This window comes from Oncorhynchus tshawytscha, linkage group LG05 (assembly GCF_018296145.1).
Source record: "Oncorhynchus tshawytscha isolate Ot180627B linkage group LG05, Otsh_v2.0, whole genome shotgun sequence".
NCBI lineage: Eukaryota > Metazoa > Chordata > Actinopteri > Salmoniformes > Salmonidae > Oncorhynchus > Oncorhynchus tshawytscha.
In genome coordinates, this window is record NC_056433.1 from 76,261,844 (window position 1) to 76,282,783 (window position 20,940).

A 20,940-nucleotide genomic window follows, 5' to 3' on the forward strand; every position below is an offset into this window, starting at 1 on the left:
GGGCAGATGTTGGGGGAGAGAGAGAGAGAGGGGCAGATGTTGGGGGAGAGAGAGAGAGGGGCAGATGTTGGGGGAGAGAGAGAGAGAGGGGCAGATGTTGGGGGAGAGAGAGAGAGAGGGGCAGATGTTGGGGGAGAGAGAGAGAGAGGGGCAGATGTTGGGGAGAGAGAAGAGAGGGGCAGATGTTGGGGGAGAGAGAGAGAGAGGGGCAGATGTTGGGGGAGAGAGAGAGAGGGGGAGATGGGGAAGAGAGAGAGAGGGGCAGATGTTGGGGAGAGAGAGAGAGAGAGGGGCAGATGTTGGGGGAGAGAGAGAGGGGCAGAGATGTTGGGAGATAGAGAGAGAGGGGCAGATGTTGGGGGAGAGAGAGAGAGAGGGGCAGATGTTGGGGGAGAGAGAGAGAGGGGCAGATGTTGGGGGAGAGAGAGAGAGAGGCAGATGTTGGGGGAAGAGAGAAAGAGAGGGGCAGATGTTGGGGGAGAGAGAGAGAGAGGGGCAGATGTTGGGGGAGAGAGAGAGAGAGAGGGGCAGATGTTGGGGGAGAGAGAGAGAGAGAGAGAGAGAGGGGCAGATGTTGGGGGGAGAGAGAGAGAGAGAGAGAGAGAGGGGCAGATGTTGGGGGAGAGAGAGAGAGAGAGAGAGAGGGGAGAGAGAGAGAGGGGCAGATGTTGGGGGAGAGAGAGAGAGAGGGGGGCAGATGTTGGGGGAGAGAGAGAGAGAGAGGGGCAGATGTTGGGGGAGAGAGAGAGAGAGGGGCAGATGTTGGGGGAGAGAGAGAGAGAGGGGCAGATGTTGGGGGGGGAGAGAGAGAGAGAGGGGCAGATGTTGGGGGAAGAGAGAAAGAGAGGGGCAGATGTTGGGGGAAGAGAGAGAGAGAGAGGGGCAGATGTTGGGGAGAAGAGAGAGAGAGGGGCAGATGTTGGGGGAGAGAGAGAGAGGGGCAGATGTTGGGGGAGAGAGAGAGAGAGGGGCAGATGTTGGGGAGAGAGAGAGAGAGAGGGCAGATGTTGGGGGGGGGAGAGAGAGAGAGGGGCAGATGTTGGGGGAGAGAGAGAGAGAGAGAGAGGGGCAGATGTTGGGGGAGAGAGAGAGAGAGGGGCAGAGAGGGGGAGAGAGAGCAGATGAGAGAGAGAGAGAGAGAGAGGGGCAGATGTTGGGGGAGAGAGAGAGAGAGAGAGGGGCAGAGGGAGAGAGAGAGAGGGGGCAGATGTTGGGGGAGGGGAGAGAGGAGAGAGGGGCAGATGTTGGGGGAGAGAGGGGCAGATGTTGGGGGAAGAGAGAAAGAGAGGGGCAGATGTTGGGGGAAGAGAGAAAGAGAGGGGCAGATGTTGGGGGAGAGAGAGAGAGATGAGAGAGAGAGGGGCAGATGTTGGGGGAGAGAGAGAGAGAGAGGGGCAGATGAGAGAGAGAGAGAGGGGCAGATGTTGGGGGAGAGGAGAGAGGGGCAGATGTTGGGGGAGAGAGAGAGAGAGAGGGGCAGATGTTGGGGGAGAGAGAGAGAGGGGCAGATGTTGGGGAGAGAGAGAGAGGGCAGATGTTGGGGGGGGGGAGAGAGAGAGAGAGGGGCAGATGTTGGGGGGAGAGAGGAGAGAGGGGCAGATGTTGGGGGAGGGGGAGAGAGAGAGAGGGCAGATGTTGGGGGGAGAGAGAGAGAGAGGGGCAGATGTTGGGGGGGGGAGGAGAGAGAGAGAGAGAGAGGGCAGATGTTGGGGGAGAGAGAGAGAGAGGGGCAGATGTTGGGGGGAGAGAGAAGAGAGAGGGGCAGATGTTGGGGGGGAGAGAGAGAGAGGGGCAGATGTTGGGGGGAGAGAGAGAGAGGGGCAGATGTTGGGGGAGAGAGAGAGAGCAGAGAGAGTTGGGGCAGATGTTGGGGAAAGAGAGAGAAAGAGAGGGGCAGATGTTGGGGGAGAGAGAGAGAGAGGCAGCAGATGTTGAGGGGAGAGAGAGAGAGAGAGAGGGGCAGATGTTGGGGGGAGAGAGAGAGAGAGAGAGAGAGGGGCAGATGTTGGGGGAGAGAGAGAGAGAGGGGCAGATGTTGGGGGAGAGAGAGAGAGAGAGAGAGAGAGGGGCAGATGTTGGGGGAGAGAGAGAGAGGGGCAGATGTTGGGGAGAGAGAGAGAGGGGCAGATGTTGGGGGAGAGAGAGAGAGAGGGGCAGATGTTGGGGGAAGAGAGAAAGAGAGGGGCAGATGTTGGGGGGGAGAGAGAGAGAGAGAGGGGCAGATGTTGGGGGAGAGAGAGAGAGAGAGAGGGGCAGATGTTGGGGGGGGAGAGAGAGAGAGAGAGGGGCAGATGTTGGGGGAGAGAGAGAGAGAGAGAGAGAGAGAGGGGCAGATGTTGGGGGAGAGAGAGAGAGAGGCAGATGTTGGGGGAGAGGGAGAGAGAGAGAGAGGGGCAGATGTTGGGGAGAGAGAGAGAGAGAGGGGCAGATGTTGGGGGGAGAGAGAGAGAGAGGGGCAGATGTTGGGGGGGAGAGAGAGAGAGGGGCAGATGTTGGGGGGGAGAGAGAGAGAGGGGCAGATGTTGGGAGAGAGAGAGAGAGAGGGGCAGATGTTGGGGGGGAGAGAGAGAGAGAGAGGGGCAGATGTTGGGGGGGAGAGAGAGAGAGAGGGGCAGATGTTGGGGGGAGAGAGAGAGAGAGAGGGGCAGATGTTAGGGGGGAGAGAGAGAGAGAGAGAGAGGGGCAGATGTTGGGGGAGAGAGAGAGAGAGGGGCAGATGTTGGGGGGGAGAGAGAGAGAGAGGGGCAGATGTTGGGGGAGAGAGAGAGAGAGAGGGGCAGATGTTGGGGGAGGGAGAGAGAGAGAGAGAGAGTTGGGGCAGATGTTGGGGGGGAGAGAGAGAGGGGCAGATGTTGGGGGGAGAGAGAGAGAGAGAGCAGATGTTGGGGGCAGATGTTGGGGGAGAGAGAGAGAGAGGGGCAGATGTTGGGGGGAGAGAGAGAGAGAGGGGCAGATGTTGGGGGGAGAGAGAGAGAGGGGCAGATGTTGGGGGAGAGAGAGAGAGAGAGGGGCAGATGTTGGGGGGAGAGAGAGAGAGAGGGGCAGATGTTGGGGGGGGAGAGAGATGTTGGGGGAGAGAGAGAGGCAGATGTTGGGGGAGAGAGAGAGAGAGGCAGATGTTGGGGGAGAGAGAGAGAGCAGATGTTGGGGGGAGAGAGGGGCAGATGTTGGGGGAGAGAGAGAGAGAGAGGCAGATGTTGGGGGAGAGAGGAGGAGAGAGAGGCAGATGAGAGGGGGCAGATGAGAGAGAGAGAGGGGCAGATGTTGGGGGAGAGAGAGAGAGGGCAGATGTTGGGGGAGAGAGAGAGAGAGGGGCAGATGTTGGGGGGAGAGAGAGAGAGAGAGGGCAGATGTTGGGGGGGAGAGAGAGAGAGGGGCAGATGTTGGGGAGAGAGAGAGAGAGAGGGGCAGATGTTGGGGGAGAGGGAGGGGCAGATGTTGGGGGAGGAGAGAGAGAGAGGGGCAGATGTTGGGGGAGAGAGAGAGAGAGGGGCAGATGTTGGGGGAGAGAGAGAGAGAGGGGCAGATGTTGAGAGGGGGAGAGAGAGAGAGAGGGGCAGATGTTGGGGGGGGAGAGAGAGAGATGTTAGAGAGAGAGAGAGAGGGCAGATGTTGGGGGAGAGAGAGAGAGAGGGGCAGATGTTGGGGGAGAGAGAGAGAGGGGCAGATGTTGGGGGGGGAGAGAGAGAGAGGGGCAGATGTTGGGGGGGAGAGAGAGAGAGAGGGGCAGATGTAGGGGGAGAGAGAGAGAGAGAGGGGGGAGAGAGAGAGGCAGATGTTGGGGGGAGAGAGAGAGAGAGGCAGATGTTGGGGGGGAGAGAGAGAGAGGGGCAGATGTTGGGGGGGGAGAGAGAGAGAGGGGCAGATGTTGGGGGGAGAGAGAGAGAGAGGGGCAGATGAGAGAGAGGGGGGAGAGAGAGAGAGAGGGGCAGATGTTGGGGGAGAGAGAGAGAGAGGGGCAGATGTTGGGGGGAGAGAGAGAGGGCAGATGTTGGGGGGGGAGAGCAGATGTTGGGGGAGAGAGAGGCAGATGTTGGGGGGAGAGGGCAGAGGGGCAGTTGGGGAGAGAGAGAGAGGGGCAGATGTTGGGGGGGAGAGAGAGAGGGGCAGATGTTGGGGGGAGAGAGAGAGGGCAGATGTTGGGGGGAGAGAGAGAGGGGCAGATGTGGGGGGGAGAGAGAGAGAGGGGCAGATGTTGGGGGGGGGAGAGAGAGAGAGAGGGGCAGATGTTGGGGGGAGAGAGAGAGAGAGAGAGGGGCAGATGTTGGGGGGAGAGAGAGAGAGGCAGATGTTGGGAGAGGGCAGATGTTGGGGGAGAGAGAGAGAGAGGCAGATGTTGGGGGAGAGAGAGAGAGAGGCAGATGTTGGGGGAGAGAGAGAGAGGGGCAGATGTTGGGGGAGAGAGAGAGAGGGGCAGATGTTGGGGGAGAGAGAGAGGGGCAGATGTTGGGGGAGAGAGAGAGAGAGGCAGATGTTGGGGGGAGAGAGAGGGGCAGATGTTGGGGAGAGAGGGAGGGGCAGATGTTGGGGGGGAGAGAGAGGGGCAGATGTTGGGGGGAGAGAGAGAGAGGGGCAGATGTTGGGGGAGAGAGAGAGAGGGGCAGATGTTGGGGGAGAGAGAGAGAGAGGCAGATGTTGGGGGAGAGAGAGGGGCAGATGTTGGGGAGAGAGAGAGGGGCAGATGTTGGGGGAGAGAGAGAGGGGCAGATGTTGGGGGAGAGAGAGAGGGGCAGATGTTGGGGGAGAGAGAGAGGCAGATGTTGGGGGAGAGAGAGGGGCAGATGTTGGGGGAGAAGAGGGGCAGATGTTGGGGAGAGAGAGAGAGGCAGATGTTGGGGGAGAGAGAGAGAGGCAGATGTTGGGGGGGAGAGAGAGAGAGGCAGATGTTGGGGAGAGAGAGAGAGGCAGATGTTGGGGAGAGAGAGAGGGGCAGATGTTGGGGAGAGAGAGAGGGGCAGATGCAGATGGGGGAGAGAGAGAGAGGAAGATGTTGGGGAGAGAGAGAGAGGAAGATGTTGGGGAGAGAGAGAGAGGAAGATGTTGGGGAGAGAGAGAGAGGAAGATGTTGGGGAGAGAGAGAGAGGAAGATGTTGGGAGAGAGAGAGAGGAAGATGTTGGGGAGAGAGAGAGAGGAAGATGTTGGGGGAGAGAGAGAGGAAGATGTTGGGGAGAGAGAGAGAGGAAGATGTTGGGGAGAGAGAGAGAGGAAGATGTTGGGGAGAGAGAGAGAGGAAGATGTTGGGGGAGAGAGAGAGGAAGATGTTGGGGAGAGAGAGAGAGGAAGATGTTGGGGAGAGAGAGAGGAAGATGTTGGGGAGAGAGAGAGAGGAAGATGTTGGGGAGAGAGAGAGAGGAAGATGTTGGGGAGAGAGAGAGAGGAAGATGTTGGGGAGAGAGAGAGAGGAAGATGTTGGAGAGCGAGAGAGAGGAAGAGGTTAGGGGGGGTAGTGTATCAGTTCCCTCCCAGTCAGGAACCTCTCCTGGACCTGTGAGACCAACTGAAACTGAAGACAAGCCCTCAGGCAGGAGAAAACAATATAGCCACAGAAAGACTTGTTCCTACTAGGGTTGAGCCATATTATGATGGTATCGGATATGGAAGATGAATGACAGTAATCGACGGTGATGTAAGATGATGTAAAACCAATTCAACTTGACTGGGACCACGCAGTAAAGAGCTGACCGGGCAGCTCACAGCAGAGCCATGCCTAGTGGCCTACTCCTTTGTTGTAACCTGCATAAACCAATTCACAAAATATGTTAGAAACTATTTACAGAATGCAAGAAAACAATGTAGACAGCGGCTCATAAGATTTTCACCAAAGCAGCACAAATTGTCCAGTCAGAAAATGTCTCAATATCAGATGATCTGGGCAATACAGCCAAAACTCATTTTATTTGACTAGCCACACTTTATTTTCTCTCTATTTGATATGTATATATATAAAATATTTATTTATTTATTTATTTAACCTTTATTTAACTAGGCAAGTCAGTTAAGAACAAATTCTTATTTACAATGACAGCCTAGGAACAATGGGTTAACTGCCTTGTTCAGGGGCAGAACGGCATATTTTTACCTTGTCATCTTGGGGACTTGATCTTGCAACCTTTCAGTTACTAGTCCAACGCTCTAACCACCAGGCTACCTGCCTCTAACCACCAGGCTACCACCAGGCTACCTGCCTCTAACCACCAGGCTACCACCAGGCTGCCTGCCTCTAACTACCAGGCTGCCTGCCTCTAACCACCAGGCTACCTGCCTCTAACCACCAGGCTACCTGCCTCTAACCACCAGGCTACCTGCCTCTAACCACCAGGCTACCTGCCTCTAACCACCAGGCTACCTGCCTCTAACCACCAGGCTACCTGGCTTTCTCCCACGCTAGTTCACGATAAAACAAGTGTTTTCTGAATTACCTAAAAACGTCCTGGCCGTATGTACTTCCTACTAAGGGCCAAATAAAAAGTTAGGTGCAACTGAAACAATGCTTTGTCTGGAAAGAATGTAAATATTGTTTTTGAGCTAGTGTGCATATGCCCATTCCACCTCTTCTGCCTCTCCTGCAATATTAGTAATGGAATTAAAACACTAAATAAAGCCTATCTAGAAATATACAACCACTGTCAGAACATCTTATATTGTCTACTTAATCTACTTACATGAAATATTCCATTCCATGTAGCCTGGGGAAACAACAGATTGATATGACCTTACTGTGGTGGGGGATCAGGGACCTTTCCTGTTGCTGGATCAGCAGGCTAGTGTGTATGGCAGCCGAGAGGAAGAGGCGAAGCGAGAGGTTTCACTCTCGCCAAAATATGTCCAAAATAAGCCCAATGCGTTTCTATGGGCTTATATTAGACCTAAGCTTGTCGCCCGCCTTTGGGACGAAGACTCCCAGCAGAGGCATGAGCATCTCCTCATTATATACAGATTTCTGGTGGCAATAATGAGGTGCAGAAGAGGTGAATTTGGCACACCTGCACTTGCTCAAAAACAATATTTAGATTCTGTACAGACGGGCATGTGACTTCATTGTCTGGAGGTACATATGGGCTGGGAAGGCAGTAATGATGATAGTTACTCAACAACACCACATTATTTTGGAATGTACTGAAAATACAGTATTTTGAAATGATACGCTTGAAAAGCTGGTGAATGGCATGGTGGATGGCATGGTGGATGGCATGGTGGATGGCATGGTGGATGGCTGCTTCCTGAGTTTAAAGGAGAATGTCTCCTGTAAGCCCAGATTCTGGTTCACCTACAATGTATAGAAGGTTCATAGGTTCATTGCAAGACTGGGAAAAAATGTGAATTATTGAATAATTATCCAGTTCGTGCTCTGCAGCCGGGCTCTTCATGACTTTCAATCAGCCACACGACGCACAGCCAATGAGGCGGTCTTGACCGTCGGCACACACACCTCTTCTGTGACACAGCTCCAACTTAGAGGAACAGGTGACTAAAAGAGATTTGGCTCCAAAATATATTTTGTCACGATTCCTTTTGTCCCTCCTGTAGCATGCAAGCAAATTTTAATATCTATTGTTTATTTAAAAAAAACAACCCGAGTTCCTATTAAATCAGACCAGTGCAGCAGTTTATATATCAATATCAAACCCTTTCTGAGTAACAACATTTTGACTGCACTGGGACTTTAACAATGGGTTTCTCTCTTTTAGGCCGTCATTGTAAATAAGAAACTGTTCTTAACAGACTTGCCTAGTTAAATAACTGATAAATAAATTTTAAAGTATCTTTATTTTTCCTCCTCTCACTTAGTCTCTCTGCTAGTGAGAGAAATCACACTTCATTTTGTGATTTTCCTGTGGCTAAGAATCATGGGCTTTCACTGTGAACACCTTTCCTTAGGCCTGACACTGAAAACACACACACACACACACACACACACACACACACAACCTTCACGGATAGCTCAGCCACCTCCTGTGTCATAACTACCAGGGAGAGAACTCTCCTCCATTCAGATGGAAAGTACAACACCAGAGAACAAGTTCCATTCCCTGGAGGCTGACGTCCTACCAATTCATCTTCAACCACACAAGTTCCTGTATAAATACAGCCAACAGGCCTTTATACATTCCGCTGGCACTACTCTTCAAAGAAAGGTCAAGAACAATTTCTTGATGAAAAAGGTGAGATAGTTCATTTATGAAAGCACTAGTCTATGCAACATTGCTAGTCTATCAGAGGACTTTGTTCTTCTGTGCAATGAGAAGTCTTTGTGTGACCTGGGTTAGCTTCTAGAGTGTCTGCTGTTATGAATGGCTCTGAGGATAGGAGTTAGACTAACTGAGCTGACCTCTAATGACCCCTGCACAGAGGGCCATGTGAGGGAGGTGGACTGATGAGGAGAACTCTTTTAGGATAAGCCTTATTATTCATCCCCAGTCAAAGAGTGAGGCTGGCAGCACACTGACCACTGTGCCACACTGGGTATTGTTGTGTGGGGGCTTTGGTTAGTCCAGCAGAGCAAACCCCGGCCCAGTCCACTGCTCCGTCCCTTACCCAGCTTCATTCATCCCCTCATTGGGAATGCAAAGCAGGAGAGAGAGAAGAGAAGAGGGGGCTCCCCTCATTGGGAATGCAAAGCAGGAGAGAGAGAGGAGAAGAGAAGAGGGGGCTCCCCTCATTGGGAATGCAAAGCAGGAGAGAGAGAGGAGAAGAGAAGAGGGGCTCCCCTCATTGGGAATGCAAAGCAGGAGAGAGAGAAGAGAAGAGGGGGCTCCCCTCATTGGGAATGCAAAGCAGGAGAGAGAGAAGAGGGGGACCCCTCATTGGGAATGCAAAGCAGGAGAGAGAGAGGAGAAGAGGGGGAACCCCTCATTGGGAATGCAAAGCAGGAGAGAGAGAAGAGAAGAGGGGGCTCCCCTCATTGGGAATGCAAAGCAGGAGGGAGAGAAGAGAAGAGGGGGCTCCCCTCATTGGGAATGCAAAGCAGGAGAGAGAGAGGAGAAGAGGGGGAACCCCTCATTGGGAATGCAAAGCAGGAGAGAGAGAAGAGAAGAGGGGGCTCCCCTCATTGGGAATGCAAAGCAGGAGAGAGAGAAGAGGGGCTCCCCTCATTGGGAATGCAAAGCAGGAGAGAGAGAAGAGAAGAGGGGCTCCCCTCATTGGGAATGCAAAGCAGGAGAGAGAGAGGAGAAGAGGGGGCTCCCCTCATTGGGAATGCAAAGCAGGAGAGAGAGGAGAAGAGGGGGCTCCCCTCATTGGGAATGCAAAGCAGGAGAGAGAGGAGAAGAGGGGGCTCCCCTCATTGGGAATGCAAAGCAGGAGAGAGAGAAGAGAAGAGGGGGCTCCCCTCATTGGGAATGCAAAGCAGGAGAGAGAAGAGGGGGATGGGGAGATCTCAGAAGATAAAGTGCCGGGCTGGAGAAGTGGGAAGGGTAGCCAATGATTCCCTACTTCCCTCAGCAGTCTGCCTCTACCTCTCCTCAATGTCCCTTCCCCCTTCCTCTTTCTTCCCCGGGAGTTGAGTTCATCTTCGCTCAGTCCTTTGTGCTGAGTGAAGAGGCCTTGCTGTCCTGGGCAGCCCTGCAGAGATCAGGGATCAGCCCTGCAGGGATCAACACACAGGGATCCCAGGCACACACAGATCCTTTTCTTCAGGTGTCTGCATGTGTTGAACTGATGAAATAAATGCCAGCTAATCACGGCTCCTGTTTAATAATAAAGCCATTTGAGAGGAAACTAAGGGCCATTGGTCTCTCATTGAGGAACAGGGGCTTCAGACACTCAATTAACCAGTGAATAGCTAACTGGGTTTGACCATCTCTTGCTACTGGTCACACAACTTGCTGGAGACACTGGTCACCTGAAGTCCACACATAACCATCTTTGATGGTACTGATTAGAGGGGGGAACTTCAAGGAAGTGAGGAGGAAAAAAGCCTTTTCTAAGACTAAGGAAAAACGGAAATATAGCCCAGTGTTTTTCTATTTAGATGAGATAGGCCTAGTTGCAGAGGAACATTCCCTCCTGATTGTTAACTCCAGCATGGCATACAAGGGGTGGCCCTAACCCAGGGGCGGCCCTAACCCTAACCCAGGGGCGGCCCTAACCCAGGGGCGGCCCTAACCCAGGGGCGGCCCTAACCCAGGGGCGGCCCTAACCCAGGGGCGGCCCTAACCCAGGGGCGGCCCTAACCCAGGGGCGGCCCTAACCCAGGGGCGGCCCTAACAAGATAACAAGAGGGTGGAAGAGAAAACCTAAAGAAAGAGTATAAGAGAAACAGAGGGTGAGTGAGAGGTAGCATGCTTAAAAACATTGAAAGCAGCTTTGGTCAAAGCCTTTAACAAAAAGGGTACGTAGGCAAACCATCAGAAGGGGAATAGATAAATGATCTCCGTCTACCACGCTGTAGTGTACAAACTGTTTGAAAACCAACAGCTGGACCAGGCCAGGAAAGGAGATCATCTCTGTGGTAGTAACTCACTACTGTTGTCCAGAGGCGAGACAAGATCTGTGTCCCAAATGGCACCCTATTGACATCATCCAAAGTAGTGTCCTCTAAAGGGAATTGGGTGCCAGTTGGGACACAACAGGAGTCTAGAGACTGGACCTCCACAATGCTGTTCACCATATCGTTCATTCCTGGCCTTGGCCGGGCCAGGGGAGGTGGAGTGAGGGGAGGTGGTGGTGGGGTGTGGTGCAGAACAGGGGAGGTGGTGGGGTGTGGTGCAGGCCAGGGGAGGTGGTGGGGTGTGGTGCAGGCCAGGGGGAGGTGGTGCAGGCCAGGGGGAGGTGGTGCAGGCCAGGGGGAGGTGGTGCAGGCCACTAAAAGGGGCTAAAACAAGAGGGCTTGAGTACATTATTGCCTGGAGCAAGGCCAAAAACACACAAGCAGCCCACATCTAATGGATATGTGGCCGTGGATAGATTCCTTCAGCATTGGAAGAGAGGGAACATACTGCTCCAGAGCTGAGCTCGGCAAGCGGTACTGGAACACCAAGTCTAGGACCAAAAGGCTCCTACCCCCAAGCCATAAGACTGCTGAACAATTAATCAAATGGCCACCCGGACTATTTACATTGACACCCCCCACCTTTGTTTTTACAAGTGATGCACCGATATGACATTTTTGGCAGATACCCAATATTTTCCTTGCCAAAAAAAAAACGATACCGATAACCGCTATATAAAATTTGACAGGCCTTTTAAGCATTCTAGTACAGTTAAATAGTTAACACACACGGCAGTCTAAGGCACTGAATCTCAGTGCAAGAGTTGTCATTACAGTCCCTGGTTCGAATCCAGGCTGTATCACATCTGGCCGTGATTGGGAGTCCCATAGGGCGGCACACAATTGGCCCAGCATCGTCAGGGACATTATTGTAAATAAGAATTTGTTCTTAACAGTCACGACTTCCGCCAAAGTCGGTCCCTCTCCTATTTTGGGCGGCGTTCGGCGGACGACGTCACCGGCCTTCGAGCCATCGCCGATCCACTTTTCATTTTCCATTTGTTTTGTCTTTGTTTTAGACACCTGGTTTCAATTCCCCAATTACATGTTCATTATTTAACCCTCTGTTTTCCCCATGGTTTTTGTTTGTGATTGTTTTATGTATGTTTGGTCCGTTATTGTGGGCTCGTATTACGACATGTTATTGGAAATTTTGAGTAAAGTTACTTGTGTTACTCATCTCTGCTGTCCTGCGCCTGACTCCTCTGCACCAGCTACACCCAGACCACTACATTAACTGTCTTGCCTAGTTAAATTAAGGTCACACACACACACACACACACACACACACACAATGTATTTAGTTGGCATTGACGTATGTCCCCATTACCAGTAAGACCTATTTCTTTCACTTACTTGCTGTGCTGTTTCGTTGTTCATTTGTTCAGTCGTTTCCTTCTCAACCAGGATTTCTATGGAACGCCGTCTGGGTCTTTGCGTGTCAAAAAAGATACACATCAAATAACACTATTTGACATGTCAAATAAGCTTGTTGACCAATCAAGACCTGAATATGACTGCACATCACATAATAATTTAACGCGTTCATACAATTTTTTTGTAGTTATTACACATTGATTACACTATCACTCGTATTTCATATGTCACAACAATTCATCGATACGTATGCTATGATGCTGGTAAAGTTGTCTCACGCACCTAGCGCTGGTCATAAAAAAAATCTCGCTAGCTTATGGATGCAAACAATGATCTTCCTCAAAAACATAGCAAAACGACATAGTCAAGGTGTCATCATCTAAAATAACCTTTATTTATATTAAACAGTTCTTATTTGATTAAATGGTGGTCGGATCCATCTATCCAGCTAGCCACGATAAGGATTAGCCACAATAGTGGACTGTCATACTTTTATTTTTATTTAATTGAAATTTATTTTTTACCCCTTTTTCACCTTAATTTCATGGTATCCAATTGTTTTAGTAGCTACTATCTTGTCTCATTGCTACAACTCCCGTACCGTCTCGGGAGAGACGAAGGTTGAAAGTCATGCGTCCTCCGATACACAACCAAACCAAGCCGCACTGCTTCTTAACACAGCGCGCATCCAACCCGGAAGCCAGCCGCACCAATGTGTCGGAGGAAACACCGTGCACCTGGCAACCTTGGTTAGTGTGCACTGCGCCCGGCCCGCCACAGGAGTCGCTGGTGCGCGATGAGACAAGGATATCCCTACCGGCCAAACCCTCCCTAACCCGGACGACACTAGGCCAATTGTGCGTCGCCCCACGGACCTCCCGGTCGCGGCCGGTTACAACAGAGCCTGGGCGCGAACCCAGAGTCTCTGATGGCACAGCTGGCGCTGCAGTACAGCGCCCTTAACCACTGCGCCACCCGGGAGGCCTCATACTTTTATTTTGAAGGCAAACTGCAAATTCCACTATTGTGCCTAATCCTTATTGTGGCTAGCATCACAACACATAACCCGGTCCGGTCGAGCCTCACTAGCCAGATGAAGCTAGCTGGCTGCTTATAAAGGTTAGCTTTGGGAAACAGGGTTAAGTAGCTGGCTAGCTATTTATTTTCATGAACTGAAGTTCAATTTCAATAGGCAACCAACAAGTGGCAACCTAGCTAATACTTACAAGGATTCCTAAATCATTGCAAAGAATAACGAAAATGACTGCAGTTTCTACTAGTCATTGTTTTCAGGCCGGTTGTATTAGTGCTAGCAAGATACCAAGCTAAAGCTAGCTACCACAGAAGTTGCGGTCAAAAAAATTATGCTTTATTACCGTTTGTGGCAGGTGTTTGCAGACTTCTTTTTGTACAGCTTTGACAGTGCTACTGTATCTTTTTTGACACACAAACACCCAAACAGAGTTCCATAGTATGTATGTCGTGAAGTTAATTTTCTTAACTTTATTTCTTGAACTGTATTGATGGTTAAGGGGTTGTAAGTAAGCATTTCACTGTAATATATTCGGTGATTTGATTTATTTCACTAGATTTTTATGGACAAGCCCAACATTTTTACACACATCTTAAAGTGTTCCAATAAGCAAACGAGGCTGCTTCCTGGTCCTAAAACCGACAGGGTCATTTCACTTCATTACGAATAGAGATAAAACAAATCTAAAGAAACTTTGTGGAATTGCAAAGTAAACTGCCTAAAAAATGTTAATAGGCATGTGCATCAACTCAAACATGAATCAAAATGGTCTTCCATCAAATTCTAACTTCTGTACAATGACAGAGAGCACATCATCTGAAGAGGCAGATCATGAGTTCAGAACACAAAGCACAGAGTAATGGGATGCATGTGTGGTTAACTCTGAGAATACCTCAACATCTTTACTCCTAGACTTCTGGAACACCACATAATGTTCTAGAACCATTCCGGAACAGAAAAAAAAGAACACGACTTTAAAGAGGCCAGGTCAGTGGGAGTTCAGGCCTCAGAACAAAAGAGTAGCAGCTCCTCATGTCAGAGAAACATGTGCTGGTGAGTGGTGGGAGAGAGTAGGCCTATAGCCGGGGGGCCAGGAGGGGGTTGATTTTTGATAACTTCGCTCAGAGGCCCACCACAGAGACCCAGCCACTCCAGAGAGCCCCTCTCCCCAGCCTCATCCCACCAGCAAGGCTAAGTGTGATGGATGGAGGTCTAGGGATGTTAACCGTCTGGCTGATTTCATAGAGGTTTTCTTAATAGGGCTCCTCACCGTGAGAGATGGGTCCCACCTAGACACTGTCTGTGAAGAGACCAGAACCAAGGAGACACATTCGCCACAGGACCAGGCTACCGTTGTGAGCTGCCGTTTTGGGGGGGAATTTTCTACATCATCTACTACATTGCAATTTTTAAAAGAAATATGTGATAATTGGAAGCAATGTGTTTTTTTCCTCAATAGAACATGTACACACAGAGATAGGTTGTCCTAAGAACTAGCACAACACCAGGGCATCACATGTAAGCTAGATCTAGCACTGGCTGTGGGTCTGCTGGGTATTACAAGAGCACCATAGCCAATGCAGCACAGGCACTTTGAAGCTGCTCTGCAGAGGAACATCAGGAATTCAGATTGTATCATCTTCTCTTATAGGCTGCATTTTGACCACTAAGATAGGTGAAAAGAAAAGGGAGAGGTGTGAAGAGAGGTGTAACCGAGCTTGTCTAGTCAGAAGTAAAACCACGACAAGAAAGAGCAGCCAGGGAGAAGGAAACAGTCTCATACCCTCTCAACAACTGTTGGACTTGGACAGGACCCAACCCTAAAGATCAGGACCTAAAGATTCTTTCCTGGGGATACTTCACAGGTTCCGCACCCCCCACACATTTTTTTTAACCATAATTATTACATTAGGAGGCGTGGACAGGATTCTGGACGAGCCAACGCCAAATCAAACCACAAGCACCACAACCCCCTGCTTCCCCTTCCTGTGATTATAGGAAGTAGTCCTACCTTTCAGATGGAGAATCAACATATTGATCAGGGGAAATAGAAGGCAAATACATGCCCTCTGGGAAAACTGTACTTCCACAGAGAGTGAGTGACGAGCATCTGATTTCTCTTAGCTGCGGCTATGCTGTCTATAACGCAGTCCCTATGCTCCACTTATTTGGCTAGGCCTAACTGTTAAAGGCTACATAGGCCTGGGTTGCTGTGTCTCAACAGTTGAGAAAATACAATAAAGACCAGTAGTGTTTAACTCCACTGCAAATTAGGGTAAAAATTATGTCTCTAAAATTAGAACAATTTCAACCTTTGAAGGTTGTTCTAAAAATGCTTTCCGGGCAGAGCTCTACAGTGCTACCATTGGTCACATATGCTCCTAAATATTTGACTGTGCTAAATGGAATTTTAATTCGGGACCACCATGCCCCCTTGTAAAAAAATATATATATATTTTGTAATTGCTGGCAATTCTTATCATTAATACCTAGAATATTTGAAATATCTTCATGTGCTCCTACATTTTTCCACTTAGGAGCAGATGTAAGAAATGTCAGCGTAGAGGCCTGCAGCGGTAGGCCTGCTCACTCAGCACCAAAGCTCATCTCCTCTCCACAGAAGCACTTGATTATCCACGCATTACGTTACAAACGTGATTGAGAACATAGGGTGTGTCTGTGTAACCAGGCTCCCTTGATAATTGAATAAGTCACTGACAGATTGTATCAATTTAACCCACTGACTCAAGAGACCATGACAGGGCAGTGGCACACATCATATTACAAATAAGACCAGATTTACACTTATTTACATGGGCAGAGGACAGACAATGTGAGGTTTGGTTGATTATAGAACGACCAACAAAAATGGATGAAAATGTAATCCTGGCAAGAAACGATATCATGCAAACAGGAATTATGACAAATGTATCTGTCTCTTTAAATTCATTGTGTATTACTTCCTCCTGTATAATTCACTGTGTACTCAGGATTGGGTCAGAGGACTTCAGTATAATCCCAGTATGGACACATTCCCAGCCTAGTCTAGCTGTAGTAGTAGAGACAGTTCTTTTGTCTTCATATTATTAGTATTATTGTTGTAGTCATTTAGCAGACACTCTTATCCAGAGTGACTTACAGGAACAATTAGGGTTAAGTGCCTTGCTCAAGGGCACAGACAGATAGGTTTCTGGTTCGGATCCCAGGGCCGACTAGGTGACCATTCGGTTACTGGCCCAATGCTCTCAACCGCTAGGCTACTTCCATGGAGCAACAGGCCCTGCCTAGCACACATACCAGTGTTCGGGCAGGGAGATCAGCTGCCATAGCCACATCTCTACACTTATTTACATGGGCAGGTGACTGTTTAATCTGGATACAGTACGCCTAACTTTGTGGTCAAAGAGGTCTGACCAAACATATAGCTTCATATCAATGCAATGCCTGAATTAAATCAGCTAAAAGCCCAGCTACATTTCCACAGCTTGTAAAATAACATGACAATCAACCTAGAATGTTGCAGTTTTACAGGAAAAAGCTGAAAATTATTTTTTTTGCCATGAATGATTTTATAAGATTAATCAGAAACCAACCGAAACCTCAGACTCAAACCAGAAGACTGATAAATATGGGCATTCATTAAATTACACTCAGAGTACACCCCAGCCAAGGCATGAATACTTGAAGAAATCAATGGCCAAAATAAGGTGGATAATAGTATCATGAGGTCAACACCGAGAGAGAGAAACTGAAAGGAAGTGAAAGAGAGACCAAGAAAGAGCAAAGATGGGGGAAATCAAATCAAGCTTTATTTATAACGCACATTTCAGACATGGAATGCAACGCCCTTCACAGGAAAGAAAAGACCCAATGTTCTTCACAGAAAAAAAAAGATCCCAAAAGATCCCAACGCCCTTCACAGGGAGAAAAAAAGATCCCAATGTTCTTCACAGGAAAAAAAAGATCCCAAAAGATCCCAATGTCCTTCACAGGGAGAAAAAAAGATCCCAATGTTCTTCACAGGGAAAAAAAAGATCCCAATGTCTTTCACAGGGAGAAAAAAAGATCCCAATGTCCTTCACAGGAAAGAAAAGATCCCAATGTCCTTCACAGGGAAAAAAAGATCCCAATGTCCTTCACAGGGAGAAAAAAAGATCCCAATGTACTTCACAGGGAGAAAAAAGATCCCAATGTCCTTCACAGGGAGAAAAAAAGATCCCAATGTCCTTCACAGGGAGAAAAAAAGATCCCAATGTCCTTCACAGGGAGAAAAAAAGATCCCAATGTCCTTCACAGGGAGAAAAAAGATCCCAATGTTCTTCACAGGAAAAAAAAGATCCCAATGTCCTTCACAGGAAAAAAAAGATCCCAATGTCCTTCACAGGGGGAAAAAGATCCCAACGTTATTCACAGGAAAAAAAGACCCCAATGTTCTTCACAGGAAATGAAAAGAGAAAGGAAACAAAGAAGGCCCCAGGGATCACAGCAGGCCTGAAAGCCAGGTCACAGTGGTAGGATGAAGGGTAGTGGGAAGATGAAACACCATTTGGACTGGGCCCCCTACTGATCATCACTGTGAGCCCTGCCTCTGAAGTGTGAAGCAACCCCCTTCCACCATCACTGCACTGTTCGCCATTTGTTGGCCATGGCCAGACCCCCCTTTAAACTAGCACGACAAACAGTGTTCCGAAAATCAATCAGGACAATTCAAATCTGATAATTGTGTGCATTTAGCGGTTTTCTACAATGTACCCACAAAGACAACAAAATGTCACCGAAAAAGGAATGCACTAATTCTGTAATCAATCATTTAAAATGTTCAGCTATTAGAAACAACCGAGATCATTTTGTACTATCCACATCGCACTAAGCCAAATTGTAAAATCATGGCAGAATTCTTTTTTCGTCAAAATAACAGCAAATAATTTCACCTAAAATAGGAGCAGTGGTGTGGTGAGAGGAGAGGATGTGAATGAAGTGCGTTTAGTTCTCCCCTCCCCATTCACACACACACTAATTGTGGTAATTCATAAATATAACAGAAATCTGACACTATACACGTTATAAATGTGACACCATAAAGCCTATATAAAAGGTCCTGAGAAGATAACGCTGAAATGCTGCAGGTAAAGTGTTATCATCAGAATAATTTATCCTCTAACATCCTTCCTCGAGGACTTCTAGGTGATGCAGTTCCTGATAAAGTGTGACAACACACCAACTATCTCAAGGTGCTGTTAAAATATTCTAACCTGCTACGAAAAAGTAACTTCGGTATCGAAGTGCCTTGAAAATTGTGTTTCCCTTGTCACACTGCAACATTTTGTCATCCGCATACGACTTCAAAGAGCGCCTTTCAAGAATGGCAAATATATAACGTGAATAGCTACAAAGAACGTGGTTGTTGTAATTGATGTAGCTAGTTTAATATAACATTTGTTACATTTCTGACCACAAAGTTACACTAGTACAGAACTGCAACAATGTGGCATAATTAGTAGCTGTAGCTAGTGATTGTAGATTGCAACAGAACCAATTCATGATACAAGTCAATGCGCAAGTAGATAATACGTCAAAAATAATAATTGTTTCGAATGTTAAAATCGAAAAAGAACATTTGAACAGTTTTGTTACCTGCATGTTGAAGACTCCAAGCTCCTGCGAGGACAGTTTTTTCATTTGTACGGCTAAAACTTGTGCCTCCTCCAAGATCGAGAACTCCGTTTCGGCACCACAAACCCCACAACATAGAAGCGACATGACTGCCATAAAGCTCCAAGAAACCGCCATGAAGTCATACCAGTGGAGTCTCGACTGCTTACTCCAATTCGTGTATGGAATGTGTGTTAAAATCACGGATCCTTCTCCCCCTACCCGCCTCGCCATGGTGGCTGGGGTAGTTGAATAGTAAACAGGGAATTCGCTTTGCAGCCCTTGGGGGAAAACTTCAAGGGAACAACTTCGCAACGTCGTCGCTAAACCTGGACCTCCTTTCAAGACAAACTCCCTCGATATTAAACCGCGACATCAATGCATATTCGGGAATCATTGGAGGCAGGAAAATAAAATCCGTGAAAGCACCTATAGCTGTTTTTTTTATCCTGCTCACCCCGCACCAACTCCAGCAAAGTGTGAGCCGGAGAATCACAATGGGGGTGAAAGTAGGAGGAGCGGGAGAAAAACCACGGCATGGAGCTTGAGGTGGGAATGGATTGGGATTTGATTTGGAGAACAATCTTACATAACAACAAGTGGATGCTGCTGAGGGTAGGACGGATCATAATAATGCCTGTAATGGAGTCAATGGAATGGTATCAAACAAGTGGTTTCCATGTGGTTGATGCCATTCCATTGACTTCATTCCAGCCATTATTATGAGCCGTCCTCCCCTCAGCAGCCTCCACTGATAACAACTAGGCTACTGAAAAACAATATGCTCAACAGATGCTCTGTAAATAGCTACTATAGGCTACATCAGTTAAAGCAACATATGCCTAGTATTTTATATAGTCAACAAACACTGGGGATTGCAGTTATTACACTTTTCCTCAAGCAAATAGAAATCACATAATGTAAAGCACTTTCTTTCAACAATGGTGATAATGAAAAATCACATTTTGCTTTAAAACATAGGCCAAGTGGTTATCCTAGCCATATGCTACAACAGCACCATCCACAACTGCAGGGCTCTCCAGAGGGCGCCCTTACAAAAAAATATTGCCGTTTTGAAACTGCAGTCGACTGTGGTATTTTGGACACAGTAATTACAGTATAACTGCAGTTACACTGCAAAATTACTGCAGTAAATATCTCATTGCAGTTATACTTCAGTGTACTGCAGTTATACTGCCCTCTGACTGCAATCTTTTTTGTAAGGGTGGTGCGGTCAGCCCAACGCATCACCAGGGGCACACTGCCTGCCCTCCAGGACATCTACAGCAACCAGTGTCACAGGAAGGTTCAAAATATTTAAGAACCTCAGCCACGGCCTGTTCATCCCATTACCACCCAGGTGGAGACAGTACAGGTGTGTCAAATCTGGGACCGAGAGACTGTGAAACAGCTTCCATCTCCAGGCCATTAGACTGTTAAACAGTTACCACTAACCTTAGTCACTGTTCTAACCCGCCACCCCCTGGTACTCTACCCTGCACCTTAGAGACTGCTGCCCTATGTACATAGTCACTGTTCTAACCGGCTACCCCCCGGTACTCTACCCTGCACCTTAGAGACTGCTGCCCTATGTACATAGTCACTGTTCTAACCGGCTACCCCCTGGTACTCTACCCTGCACCTTAGAGACTGCTGCCCTATGTACATAGTCACTGTTCTAACCGGCTACCCCCTGGTACTCTACCCTGCACCTTAGAGACTGCTGCCCTATGTACATAGTCACTGTTCTAACCGGCTACCCCCTGGTACTCTACCCTGCACCTTAGAGACTGCTGCCCTATGTACATAGTCACTGTTCTAACCGGCTACCCCCTGGTACTCTACCCTGCACCTTAGAGACTGCTGCCCTATGTACATAGTCACTGTTCTAAACCCCTGGTACTCTACCCTGCACCTAGAGACTGCTGCCCTGTACATAGTCACTGTTCTACCCCCTGGTACTCTACCCTGCACCTTAGAGACTGCTGCCCTATGTACATAGTCACTGTTCTAACCGGCTACCCCCTGGTACTCTACCCTGCACCTTAGAGACTGCTGCCCTATGTACATAGTCACTGTTCTAACCGGCTACCCCCTGGTACTCTACCCTGCACCTTAGAGACTGCTGCCCTATGTACATAGTCACTGTTCTAACCGGCTACCCCCTGGTACTCTACCCTGCACCTTAGAGACTGCTGCCCTATGTACATAGTCACTGTTCTAACCGGCTACCCCTGGTACTCTACCCTGCACCTTAGAGACTGCTGCCCTATGTACATAGTCACTGTTCTAACCGGCTACCCCCTGGTACTCTACCCTGCACCTTAGAGACTGCTGCCCTATGTACATAGTCACTGTTCTAACCGGCTACCACCCGGTACTCTACCC

General features: G+C 48.8%; 1 protein-coding gene across 2 annotated transcripts in view; it reads right to left on the minus strand.

Moving 5' to 3' along the window:
• Nucleotides 1–19,040, minus strand: part of cachd1 (cache domain containing 1) — a 136,726-nt gene extending 117,686 nt beyond the window's left edge. For both annotated transcript variants that reach the window (XM_042322371.1, XM_042322370.1), the window contains exon 1: nucleotides 18,535–19,040. In XM_042322371.1, the coding sequence (XP_042178305.1) occupies nucleotides 18,535–18,786 (252 nt within the window). In that variant the 5' untranslated portion in view covers nucleotides 18,787–19,040. The remainder of the gene's footprint in view (nucleotides 1–18,534) is intronic.
• Nucleotides 19,041–20,940: the final 1,900 nt, after the last annotated feature.